The sequence below is a fragment of the Mustelus asterias genome, chromosome 12, assembly GCF_964213995.1.
Source record: "Mustelus asterias chromosome 12, sMusAst1.hap1.1, whole genome shotgun sequence".
In the NCBI taxonomy this organism is placed as follows: domain Eukaryota; kingdom Metazoa; phylum Chordata; class Chondrichthyes; order Carcharhiniformes; family Triakidae; genus Mustelus; species Mustelus asterias.
The window spans coordinates 6,927,041-6,940,279 of NC_135812.1; the positions used below are offsets into that span (position 1 = coordinate 6,927,041).

The 13,239-nt window shown below is 48.0% G+C and overlaps 1 protein-coding gene across 1 annotated transcript in view; it reads right to left on the minus strand.

Annotated features, from left to right (window-relative positions):
* The window catches only part of LOC144501210 (lysophospholipase D GDPD1-like), a 48,715-nt gene that overhangs the window by 6,218 nt on the left and 29,258 nt on the right, over positions 1–13,239 (minus strand). Inside the window, 5 exon segments of the mRNA XM_078224653.1 lie at positions 56–189; positions 3,793–3,882; positions 7,188–7,309; positions 9,794–9,839; positions 13,033–13,168. Of these exon segments, the coding sequence (XP_078080779.1) occupies positions 56–189; positions 3,793–3,882; positions 7,188–7,309; positions 9,794–9,839; positions 13,033–13,168 (528 nt within the window).

Below are 13,239 nucleotides of genomic sequence, written 5' to 3' on the forward strand. Positions count from 1 at the left end.
CACGGCCTCTGGTTACGAGTCGATTCATGGCTCCCACCCAAAAACGTTCACTTACTTCAAGTTAATGGAGGGCATGGGGATCTCCAGGAACTGTTCCCGTAAAGGATAGAATGGTAGAAGTCCCGTGTAAAACAGCCCAATCAGTAAAAGCACTCGCTGCTTACTGAACAGGATCGGAATTTGCGGATTCTGTCAACAACAGAGAAAAGCAAAACACGTCACACGAGGGCCAGGAACCTGTCGACAAGTTTAGACGCTTGTGTGTAAATAACACATCCGTTACTTGGCTGTGCTGTCACTGTTGTGGAAACAAAACCACCAGGCCCCTTCCTGCACTGGAGGGATCCTACGCTGGTTCTTCTGTGAGGTTAATACTGAGACAAGACGGTGTTGTTCTCGAGGTTCATGTTCTTGGAGAGCAGATTTTGTCAAGAATGATAACACTACATTCTGCACCGTCTCCTTTCCTTCTCTATGAACGGTATGTTTTGTCTGTATAGCGCACAGGAAACAATACTTTTCACTGTACACTAATACATGTGACAATAATAAATCAAATCAAAATACTCTTCCTTCAGTAACCCTATTTGGCACAGAAATTGCAATGGCCTGAAATATGACTGGGGGCAGTGTCTAAATACCCGTTAGTTTATTTGGGGCAGTGTCTACGGGTGGCCATGTTGGCCAGAACACCAGAAGGACTTTCCATTCCCCCAATCGCGCTGAGAATCTCCAGTGTCCACCCACAGCCTTTGTTTAATACCTCATTAAAGGAGAGCACCTCCAACTGAGCAGCAGTCCTTCGGAACGGCACTGGAGAAACAGCCTCACTTACGTGTTCTAACCTTGGATTGGGGCTTAATCCCCCCCCCCCCAACCCAAACCCTGAATTAAAAGTGGCAACAACTCAGTCTTGTATCCCCTCCAAGTCACCCACCATCCTGACTTGAAAATATATCGACCGTTCCTTCGCTGTGGCTGGGTCAAAATCCTGGAACTCTCTTCCTAACAGCACTGTAGGTGTACCTACACCACACGGACTGCAGTGGTTAAACAGACAGTTCAGCACTGCCTTCATGAGGGCAATAAATGCTGGTCTAGCCAGTGTTTTAGGTGTCCAGATCACCAACAACCTGTCCTGGTCCCCCCATGCCGATACTATAGTTAAGAAAGCCCACCAACACCTCTACTTTCTCAGAAGACTAAGGAAATTTGGCATGTCAACTACGATTCTCAACAACTTTTACAGATGCACCTTAGAAAGCATTTTTTCTGGTTGTATCACAGCTTGGAATAGCTCCTGCTCTGCCCAAGACCGCAAGGAACTACAGAAGACCCAATCCATCACACAAACCAGCCTCCCATCCATTGACTCTGTCTACACTTCCCGCTGCCTCGGAAAAGCATGATTAAGGGCCCCACGCACCCTGGACATTCTCTCTTCTACCTTCTTCCATTGGGAAAAAGATACAAAAGTCTGAGATCACGTACCAACAGGCTCAAGAACAGCTTCTTCCCTGCTGCTGTCAGACTTTTGAATGGACCTACCTTGCATCAAGTTGATCTTTCTCTACACCCTAGCTATGACTGTAACACTACATTCTGCACCCTCTCCTTTCCTTCTCTATGAACGGTATGCTTTGTCTGTATAGCGTGCAAGAAACAATACTTTTCACTGTATACTAATACGCCTGAAAATAATAAATCAAATTGACGCCCGCATCCCATGAAAGAACATTTAAAAACTTGTCTCGTAATGCTCAAGAATGGTGACTTTCTTAAACTGGCATGTCAAAACCAGTCTCTCTGTGTCAAGCTGCTGGCACAGAGAGAGTGAAGGAGTGAAAAGGACCACATGTCCCTGCAGAACAGACAGGACTGATCAGACCTCGCACTGTACTGGCTGCTTAGAGCAAGTGGAAACCAGTCACCGATTTCCTCTGGCAAGGGAAACTCCAAACACCCACTTCAACAAAACTTAACATTCAAGCTAGTCCGTTCAGGAATGACTTGGGGAGCACTGGGGATAAGACATCATTCAATTCAGATTCACTTCCTTGTGCACTCAGATTCATTCATTTGCTCGTCTGTGAAAAAAATTACATTTAAAATGAATAATAATGAGAACTAAAACTCCCCTGTCACAGAGGTCTAATCTATATTTGAAACTGTATTAGAAACAGTCCCAATGCATTCAGATAGTCAGTGAGTGGGTCCAGCCCTGAGTGCCTATCTCCATTCATACATCAAGCTCCTGTTATAAGTTCATAGAGAGTAGGGTACAAAGGAGTTCAGGACCCAATTTGACCTGTAGCGGAGAGGTTGTAGCCTTTTCCCTGAACACATGCAACATTCATAAGGGCGGCATGGCGGCACAGTGGTTAGCGATGCTGCCTCACAGCGCCAGGGACCCGGGTTCGATTCCGGCCTCGGGTCACTGTCTGTGTTGAGTCTGCACGTTCTCCCCGTGTCTGCGTGGGTTTCCTCCGGGTGCTCCGGTTTCCTCCCACAGTCCAAAGGTTTGCAGGTTAGGTGGATTGGCCATGCTAAATTGCCCCTTAGTGTCAGGGAGATTAGCAGGGTAAATACGTGGGGATAGGGCCTGGGTGGGATTGTTGTCGGTGCAGGTTTGATGGGCTGAATGGCCTCCTCCTGCACTGTCGGGATTCTATGATGGTTCTTCTGTGGTGATAATACTGAGACAAGATGGTGTTGTTCTCGTGGTTTATGTTCTTGGAGAGCAGATTTTGTCAAGAATGATAACGCTATATTCTGCACCCTCTCCTTTCCTTCTCTATGAACAGTATGCATTGTCTGTATAGTGCGCAAGAAACAATACTTTTCACTGTATACTAATACATGTGACAGTAATAAATCAAATCAAAATACTCTTCCTTCAGTAACCCCATTCCCTGAAACAGCCTGCTTTCCAAAGACAGTACCCAGGGAGAGACCTACAAAGCATTGCATTCTCAACCACAGCCACATGAGCAGTGAGAATGTGGAGATCACTCCCTCTGAAGGCTCTGGGCACTGGCAGTGAACGGCAATGGTCAAGAACAAGACTGGCTTTTCCAGGTTAGATTTGTTGGGGAACATTATCGAGGGATATGGAGCCAGAGCGGATAAAATGTTGGGGATCAGATCAGGTATGATCTAATTGAAGAGTGGAACAGATTAGAGGGGCTGAATGGCCCAACTCCTATCTCTTTCCAGCATCCACTTTCCTCAGGGCAGGCATGTACGCGCTCTGCAGAGTCTCTTACCCCCTGCGGCTCTTCCAGGACACTTTCCCTGGAGGGTACATGCCCACTGCCCCATGGAACCCGGTTTAGGGGCAGTGATGCTGATGTCAAACACTGTGCCCACTTCCACTTCACCATGTGACCAAGGACAGAGGGAGATTGAGACAAAAGTCTCACAGTTAACTCAATCGAAACTTCCCAAATAAAAGGTGCCCAAATCCGAAGGACACAAGTGGAGATTAAAGAAGATATAGGGTACAGAAACAGGCCATTCGGCCCAACCAATCCATGCTGGTGTTTATGCTCCAATTGAGCCTCCTAGCTGCTATCTCATTGTAACCACCTTTTCCCGTCTCCCTCACACGTTTGTCTAGCTTTCCTTTAAGTTCATTTGTACTATTCGCCTCAACCAATTCCTGTGGGAGCGAGTTTCACTCTGCTCACCGCTCTTTGGGTTAGGAAGTTTCTTTTTGGGATCCGTTATTGGGATTTCTTGATGGCCGCTTTACACTGACGCTGCATCTTAGATTCATCCAACGAGACTTACCGTATTGTAACATTTCTTCACAATCTGGTCACTGACGTTGCCCCAGACAGTGATGTCCTGTCGATTAAACTCCTTCACCAGATCCGAGACCTGCCAAACAACAGAACCGGGTGAGATTCAGAATCAGCCAATCTCACTGCACCAGCTTTCTTGCATCAGGACTTTGCTACACGAGGTGGAATTAGTCCCTCCACAAACGTGAGGTGAGTTCCGAATCACATCTTCACCTGATCACCCAGACTGCCCAGTTCCACGCCCGTCACATCACCCAGCCTCGGCTCACTCAGCGCGGATCCAAGTCTTTCTTTCTTCCGGACTCAACTGTTCTCCCGCATTCCCGGCTGCTCTCCACCCTCCACAAGCTTGAGCTTATCCAAAACTCTGCTGTTCCATCTCACCCCGAGCGTCCCATCCGCCACGCGCTCGCTGAATCGCACCGGCTCCCGGTTAAACGACCCCTCCACTTTAAAATTCACGTCCCTGTTTCCACACCCCCTCCATGACCTGACTCCTCCCTATCTCAGTGATCTCCTCCAAGCTCCCTGTGTCCTTTGTGAGGTTAGTGTACCTTTAAGAGGATTTTTTTTCAATCATGGTCACAGCCTTGGGTGATGTCATTGTGGGAGGAGAAAAAAAACTGGGCAGGTCAGGTGACCTCTATGTTTCAGTTAGAAGCATAGCTGAAAGGAGTTCCTTTCTCTGTTTTTATTTTGAAAGTTTTATCAGTTAGCTGAAAGCACAGCTTATTGTCATCCTGCAGTAAAGAATCTATGTTTTGGGAAGCTGGCTTGTCTTCAAACTGTTCTGAGTCTCAAGAGCATTTGACTGCAGAATTCAACTAATGGCCTCGATCCCAGTATCACGTAAGCATTAGTCTGTGCTGTGTTGAACCTGTGAAAAGAGTCTTTTATCTATGGGAGGTTTTGGTTTTGACTGGGGCAGCTTATATATATTCATTAAGGGTTATACATTATCATGATTGTAATTGATAAAAGTTCTTGGTGATTTTTTTTACTCTACATGTTAACTATATTCTTAAATAAACTTTTTGTTTGATAAAAGCTCCCTACTGGGTCTTTTGAATCATACCTGAAGTGGAATATCTCCTGTTTATCCTCGCCAACTTCAAAATGCAAAATTTATGATTCAGGCGGGTTTCATAAAACGCTTTGGAGTTTCTGACCCGAACCGTAACACCCTCCAATCGCTGCCTCCCTCCAATCTCTCCCTCTTGCGTGTCTTCCATTTTAATTGCTCTCAGCTGACTCTGCCCCGAGCTGTGGAATTTCCTCCCCAACTCCCTCCCTCTCTCTCTAACTTGTACCCTTCCTCCTCCACACTGCTCTCTCAAACTGACCTCTTTGACCAAGGTCACCTGATTTAATTTTAGCTCATGTGGCTGTATTTTGCTTTATAACCTTTGTCATGTGAGTGTAGCTTTAAGAAAGGTTCTTTAATTAAAATCATATAGCTTCGGTGATGTCATTGAGGGGTGGAGCTAAGCTAAGCTGTGGCAGTCAGGTGATAGGGTTTTTTCCCTTTGGGCTTTCAGTTTGGTTTTGGAGAGTGTTGTTGGAAGCAGTTTAGCAGCAAGCTAAGGAGCAGTCTCTCCCTCTCTTCGGTTCTGAAACTATTATCAATTAGCTGAGGGAGAGGCTTATTGCCATCCTGCCTTAAAGAAGCTGTGTTTTGGGAAACCGATTTGACTACAACCTCTTCTGAGTTTCTTCACAAGGGATTTTCAGCATTGAACCCAGGAGGTGGGATTCCTGTAACAAGTCGGCATTACCCTATGCTGGATTGTGCTTATTTGGAGGGGTTTGTGTATTGGATGTTGGCTTTGGTTGGAACACATTAGAGATATTTCCTTAAGAGTTATACATTAATGTGTTGGTTATGTTTCTTGTTTGTAATTGTTAAAAATTCTTGCTAATTGTCTTACTATATATGTCAACAATATTCTTAATTAAACTTTGTTTTTGATAAAAGCTCCTCGTGGGTCACACCTGGGGTGAAACCTCGCGCTCATCCGAGCCAAATTCAACGTAAAACGTTACAGGTCAGGCGAGCTTCATAGAATACATTGAAGCATCTGACCTGACTTGTAACACCTTCCTAATGAAGTGCTTTAGGACATTTTATGATAAAGACGCCATATAAATACAAGCTGGTATTTTTATAATGTCCTCCCTGGCTCTTCAGCAGTCGGCCCGAGACAGGTGATGCCTGGCCACACTCTTCAGTGAGTCAGATTCCCACCATCGGGATTGGGTAGTGTATTCCAGGTCAGCATAGGCTGGTTTCTCATCTCCTGCTCTCTTTTTCTCTGCCCCTGCCCCCAAATCATCTGTTCATTATCTTTAAGAAGGTAGAGCAATGTTTGTTGCCCATCGCTAATTGCCCCTGAACTGGTTGACTTGCTGGGCCGTTTCAGAGGGCAGTTAAGAGTCAACCACCTTGCCATGAATCTGGAGTCTGCATTAAATTTGGTGAACACAGTGGCACAGAGGTTAGCATTGCTGCCTCACAGTGCCCGGGACCCGGGTTCGATTCCTGGCTTGGGTCACTGTCTGTATGGAGTCTGCACGTTCTCCCTGTGTCTGAGGGGGTTTCCTCAGGGCGCTCCGGTTTTCTCCCACATTCTGAAAGGCGTGCTGGTTAGGATGCATTGGCCGTGCTAAATTCTCCCTCATGTACCCAAACAGGCGCCGGAGTGTGGCGACGAGGGGATTTTCACAGTAACTTTATTGCAGTGTGAATGCAAGCCTACTTGTGACACTAATAGATAAACTTTAATGTAGGCCAGACTGGGTAAGGACAGCAGAGTTCCTTCTCTGGTGGGCATTATTGAACCAGATGGGTTTTTACAACAATCGATGAAGGTCGCCATTACTGATTAGCTTTATAAATCCAGGTTTTATTGCTGCGGTGGTGGTGCTCTGGAAACCAGTCTCTTCATAGAATCCCTACAGAGCAGAAGAGGGCCATTCGACCCATTGAGTCTGTACCGACCACAATCCCACCCAGGCCCTATTCTTATAACCCATTTACCCTGCTAATCCCCCTGACACTATTGGCCAATGTAACCCGCACATCTCTGGACTAGAAGAGAAGTCGGCTTCACCGGTTAAAAGCTGGGGGTAAATTGGATAGAACCTCCTAAGATGGGCTGAATGGCTCCTTGTGGGCTTCAGATATTGTGCTGAAAGCACTCAGGAGGTCAGGCGGCGTCAGAGGAGAGGGAGGGAAGAGAGTTAATGTGGCAGGTTGATGAGTTTTCAATGGTTGGTTGCAGCAAGCTCCCCCCCCCCCCCCCCCCCCCCGCAAGATGTTGCCCGAGCGACTCGGCCTTTTGATATCTTGGTGAGAGAAAGCTTGTTTCCTCCTTTTGCTACCTTTTCAATGAGGATATCGTTGTCCACTTTGATGTCAATGTTGATGGGCGTATCCGGAAAGGCTTCAAACACCTCACTCAGCAAAGGGATCCTTCTGTCGTCACCTCCCACACAGAAATAATCTAAAACAAAGGACAAACAATCAGACCCAGATTGAACTGATGGACCAACAGCCCGCACAGACATAGCAAAGCGCCCACAAGTCGGATTATTGAAGGGATGTTGTCAGGTGAGCAAGGACCGATTATTCTGCTGGTCAATGTTCAGGATCTGTGCGTCACACTGCTTTCCCCAATCCCAGCCTCTTGAAGCTGACCCCTGACCCCTACCCACAACCACCCTTTGGAGATGAGGAGGAATTTCTTCAGCCAGAGAGTGGTGAATCTGTGGAACTCTTTGCCGCAGAAGGCTGTGGAGGCCAGGTCATTGAGTGTCTTTTAAGACAGAGATAGATAGGTTCTTGATTGATAAGGGGATCAGGGGTTATGGGGAAAAGGCAGGAGAATGGGGATGAGAAAAATATCAGCCATGATTGAATCGATGGGCCGAGTGGTCTAATTCTGCTCCTCTGTCTTATGGTCTTCATAGAATTCCTACAGTGCAGAAGGAGGCCATTCAGCCCATCGAGGCTGCATCAACACAATCCCACCCATACCCTATCCCCATAACCCCACATATTTACCCTGCTAGTCCCCCTGACACCAGGGGGAATTTAACCACCCTCTTCAATGTTAGCCCAATTCTGGCCTCTAGTGCAGGGAGACCAATCACCTCGGATCTTCTGGGAAAGACCTGGAATTTGGCATTCTGTCCCGTGCCCCTGATCCGGGTTTCCCGGGACACTATTTGCCCTGGATTTCTTCTGCGTCTGCACACATTGTGCTGCCGCGCGTGTGCAGACCCCGCTCTCAGTCACAAAGTGCCTGTGTGTGAGAGAGGTGGAGGGGGGAGGGATGTGGGTAGCGTTTGCCAGTGGCAGCTTTGGTGTCAGCCACAGGTGGCAGTCAGGATGGAGGGTGGGGTGGCTCCCAAGTCAGTTTGGGCAGCAGAGGTGTTCTTGAGTGCTCCCCGCCCACCCCACTTTCTCCTAGCGCCTCGCCAGCACCCCTCCACCCCATTCTGGTCAGCACCCCCAGATGGTGAAGCTTTCTTCCCGCAGAGTAGTTCTGGGATCACAGAGCTTGGGCGACAGAGGAGGAGGGCTGTGAGGAACAACACTAACGGCCCTGAACTTGCAGCCCACCAGGAACAGAAGCAGAGACAAACCGTGATTTCAAAAGGAAATTGGGAGAGCTTGAGAGCAGCATTTATCGACCGTTCCCAATTGTCCCCCGACTTAATTATCCAGAGTCAGCCACATTACTGTGGGTCTGGCGGCACAGTGGGTTAGCACTGCTGCCTCTCAGCGCCAGGGACCCGGGTTCGATTCCCGGCTTGAGTCACTCTGCGGAGCTTGCACATTCTCCCCGTGTCTGCGTGGGTTTCCTCCGGGTGCGCCGGTTTCCTCCCACAGTCCAAAGATGTGCGGGTTAGGTGGATTGGCTGTGCTAAATTTCCCCTTAGTGTCCCAAAATGTGTAGGTTGGGGGATTAGCCATGGTAAATACACAGGGTTACAGGGAGCGGGTTGGGTAAGATATACTCAGACAGTTTGTGCAGACTCGACGGGCTGAATGGCCTCTGCACTGGAGGGATTCTATTCTATGTAGGGCAGACTGGGTAAGGATGGCAGGTTTCCTTCTCTAGCGGGCACTGGGGACCAGATGGGTTTTTACACTAATCAACAATGGCGTCATGGTCACTATTAAATCTTTTTAATTCCAGATTTTGTTGAATTCAAATTTCACTATCTGCCGTGGTGGGATTCGAACCCGGGTCCTCTGAGCATGACCTGGGTCTCTGGATTACTAGTCCAGTGACAATACCACTACGCCATCACCTCCCCTCTATCCTTCTAATGCCCCTTTCCACCCAGAGGACAGCCATCTCCACTGCTTATGTATACTTAGTGGTTTAGGTCGATTGGCCATGCTAAATTGATCCTAAAGTCAGGGGGATTAGCTAAATTGATCCTAAAGTCAGGGTAAATGAGCAGTATGGGAATAGGGCCTGAGTGGAATTGTGGTCAGTACAGACTCGATGGGTCAAACGGCCTCCATCTGCACTGTAGGGATTCTAAGTATCTAAACACCACATGATAGAGCACTTTCTTGAGCAGAGAGGATTGTGGGTATTATGGTCACCATGACTGGTGAGTTACTATAAGGAATTATCTGTCAGGAAACCTGGATGGTTTAAATTGGAAGTTGAATACAATTCAGAGTTGGTAATCCTATTCATAGGTCACAGGTCAGTATGAAGAATCCTGGGACACATTCTGCCCCTTGTCGTACACAAGACTCCGACTACAGCACCCCCTTGAGTCCTCCCTGCAGAGATCAGCTAACATTACTGCAGAATATTACAACAGAGATTCCTGGCCTAACTGGCTCTAGCAGGTAAAATGGTACATTTACCCTGCAGTTATTTTCGAGAAACCTCCCTTGGCTTTGCAGTGGGACACATTACACCATTCTGTTGCTTCAATAAGTCCAGTAACCTGCTTACCTTTCTTGAATGAGACGTGAAGTTTGCAATGATAAGGCGGGAGTTCCTGAGAGAGGCAGGGCGGGGAGAGAAAGGAAAGGGAGAAGAGATTACATTCATGCACTGATTACCCGTGCATTGACATGGAGTAGCCACCCGATACCTCAGCAATGCTAGTTCCAAAAATAGAAGTTACCAGTCACAGAAACCAGAGCAAAGCAATAGACAGACGCCCAATGTCCAAACACAGGATTACTCACTCAGGAAAGTCACCGCTCATTCAGAACAGGAAGGACTGCTGAACGGAGGAAAGTTCCTTTGGGAATCTATTTGGACAAGCGACCATCGTTCCTCCTGCTACACCTTGGCTCTGCGTCTTGTTTATCATCAGCTATTGATATATTTTAAGCTTTTTTACATGTACTCAGCCAGCTTTTTTTAAAGTTAATTAGTCACAAGTAAGGCTTAGATTAACACTGCAATGAAGTCACTGTGAAATTCCCTTAGTCGCCACACTCCGGCGCCTGTTCGGGTCAATGCACCCTAACCAGCACGTCTTCCAATGTGAGAGGAAACCCACGCAGACACGGGGAGAACGTGCAAACTCCACACAGACAGTGACCCAAGCCAGGAATTGAACTCAGGTCCCTGGCGCTGTGCTAACCACTGTGCCACCGTGCCGCCCTTCAATTAATTTCACAAGTGAGCTGGATCTATTTTTTAACATTCTTTAATGGAATGTGGGCGTTGCCGGCTGGCCAGCATTTATTGCCCATTCCTAATTGCCCTTGGGGGTCATTTAAGGGTCAACCACTTTGCTGTGGCTCTGGAGTCACATGTAGGCCAGACCAGGTAAGGACAGCAGATTTCCTTCCCTGAAAGACATTAGTGAACCAGATGGGTTTTTATGACAATCGACAATGGTTTCATGGTCATCATTAGGCACTTATTGAATACGAGTTTTGCCGTGGCAGGATTTGAACCTGGGTCCCCATTAGCTGAGTTTCTGCATTAAATGGTCTAGCGCTAATATCACTAGGCCATCGCCTCTCCCTAAAATTGAATTTAAACTCCCCAACGTGTCATGGGGGGATTTGAATCTGGGTCTCTGGAATATTAGTCCACGGTTGTAAACCCCCTCAGATTGTTCTGGAATCTTCTAGCCAACTCGGGGAAGCAAAATACAGCCTAGGATATGATCTGGACCTGGTGCATCTAACCAATAAAACCAGCTTACAAATAGAGCCATTCCCAGAGCACAGAGGATTTTGAGGATTGTAGCTGCCGTAATTGATTAAGTGTCGTAAGGGATGATGCATCAGGCAAACATTACCAGGAACAAGGTCATAGGTTATGTTCTAGAATATAGTTCAGAGTTCGCAACACTATAGCTTCCCCATGATAGTTTGTACTTAAATCAGCTTTCAGCACTTTGGGGTGAACTAAGATGCAAGTGCTTCTAGTTGGCAAACACAGGGGACCTCGCAGCACAGTGGCGCAATGGTTAGCACTGCTGCCTCAAAGCTCCAGGGACCCCGGGTTCAATTCCGGCCTTGGGTCACTGTCTGTGTGGAGTTTGCACGTTCTCCCCGTGTCTGCGTGGGTTTCCTCCGGGTGCTCCGGTTTCCTACCACCGCCCAAAGATCTGTGGGTTGGATGGATTGGCCGTGCTAAAATGTCCCTTGGTGTCCAAAGAGATGTAGGTTAGATGGGTTAACCATGGGAAATGTGTGGGGTTACATGGATAGGGTGGGGGGAAAAGGGCCTTGGTAAGATACTGAATCAGTGCAGACTCAATGGGCCGAATGGCCACTTTCTGCACTTTAGAGATTCTACGGTCTCATCTAAAGCCACCTGACAATGTGCCCCCCCCCCCCCCCCCCCCGCCGTACTGTACCGGCTACCTGTGTCTGGGTTGTGTGCTAAAGTCCTGGAGGAAGGCCTGATCGTTTGGATTCGGAGGCAAGTCTGCGAGGAACTGAGTCACGCTCTGAGACTTGGCTGCTGATAGTGGACAGGAATGGCTTGGACATTATCCAACCCAAATTGAACGTCATTACCAGGATCTCAGCTGCCATTTGACAGCGTCAGGGATCGTTCTGACAGAACAGGCCCTTCAGCCTATCTGATCTGATAACCGACACCACTGACTTCCTGCCGGGGCACTCTGCTGCTCCTTAAACAAGCCCAGGTTCCTCACCTCAAACATTCCATTCTCACGCGCCGCTGCCAACAACCTCCCACTCTATATCTGTCATAACGTTTGCCCTTTGCAGCTTTGAACCCGTGACCTTTTAGCTCCCAGTTGCACCCAAGCTATCCAGGTGTTGAACTCTTAACCCAGGCCATTATTCAATGGAATGCAGTTTGATCATTTAACATTACACAATCGTTCCAAAGAAGCACATCCTGAAACAGCACCTGCGTGATTACATGTTGAAAGTTTGAAACGTTGGGACAGCTGTTAAAGACAAGTTCCTGTCCCGGTTTTATTCATTCTGCTTCAGTCAAGTCCAGAAGAAAAAGACTTCACTTCCACAGCCACTTCCAGGATGTTCCAAGGCATTCCACAGCCGATTAAATACTTTAATAGTCCAGTCATTGTTACAGCGTAGAGCAGCCCATTATTGGAAATCTATCTGCAGACATTTGGCACTTTCTGCAGTTTTCTCTGTTCAGGATTTCAGAGAAGTGCACCGACAGCAGACACCCTGCGCCAGGCCAGTCATCATCAGGGAGTCAGTAGATGACGCATTAAAGACTCCCTCCAGAACCTGAGCAGGTAATCCAGCCAAATGAGTGCTGCAGTGTCAGAGGGTCGGCGCCGAGGGAGCGCCGCGCCGTGGCAGGGTCGGCGCCGAGGGAGCGCCGCGCCGTGGCAGGGTCGGCGCCGAGGGAGCGCCGCGCCGTGGCAGGGTCGGCGCCGAGGGAGCGCCACGCCATGGCAGGGTCGGCGCCGAGGGAGAACCGCGCAGATGGAAGAGCCCTTTCTGTGAGATGATATGGGTGTCCCATTTATTCACGTCAATCTGATTAGTCCGGTGCCAGCTTTTGAACAAGAACAGAAAGTTCCCCTTATGTGCTGCGCCATAATCCTTCCACAGCCAATGCAGGTCTTTCATTTGTTGTTCCTGGGATCTTGCTGTGCAAAAAATGGCTGTCAGGAATGCCAACATTCAATACGTATGAGACACACTGACTAATGAAATTAAATTGTGCGTCAGGTTGTACAATGTGACAGAAAGAAGCTCACCACTTACTGCGAACGTGAGGTTGCTGATGTCCGCATTCAGCCCTGTGGTTTGTTTCAAGTTGCTGTCATGTGACACGACCACCTGGTCATCTTTGGTCAGGTGACAGTCGAGCTCCAGCATCTCCGTCCCCAACTGCACGGCACTGAAACAGTTAAATGGTAAAGAATTTATTTCTCCCTCAAATACCAAGGAAGCAGTTCCAATTGCAGGTTT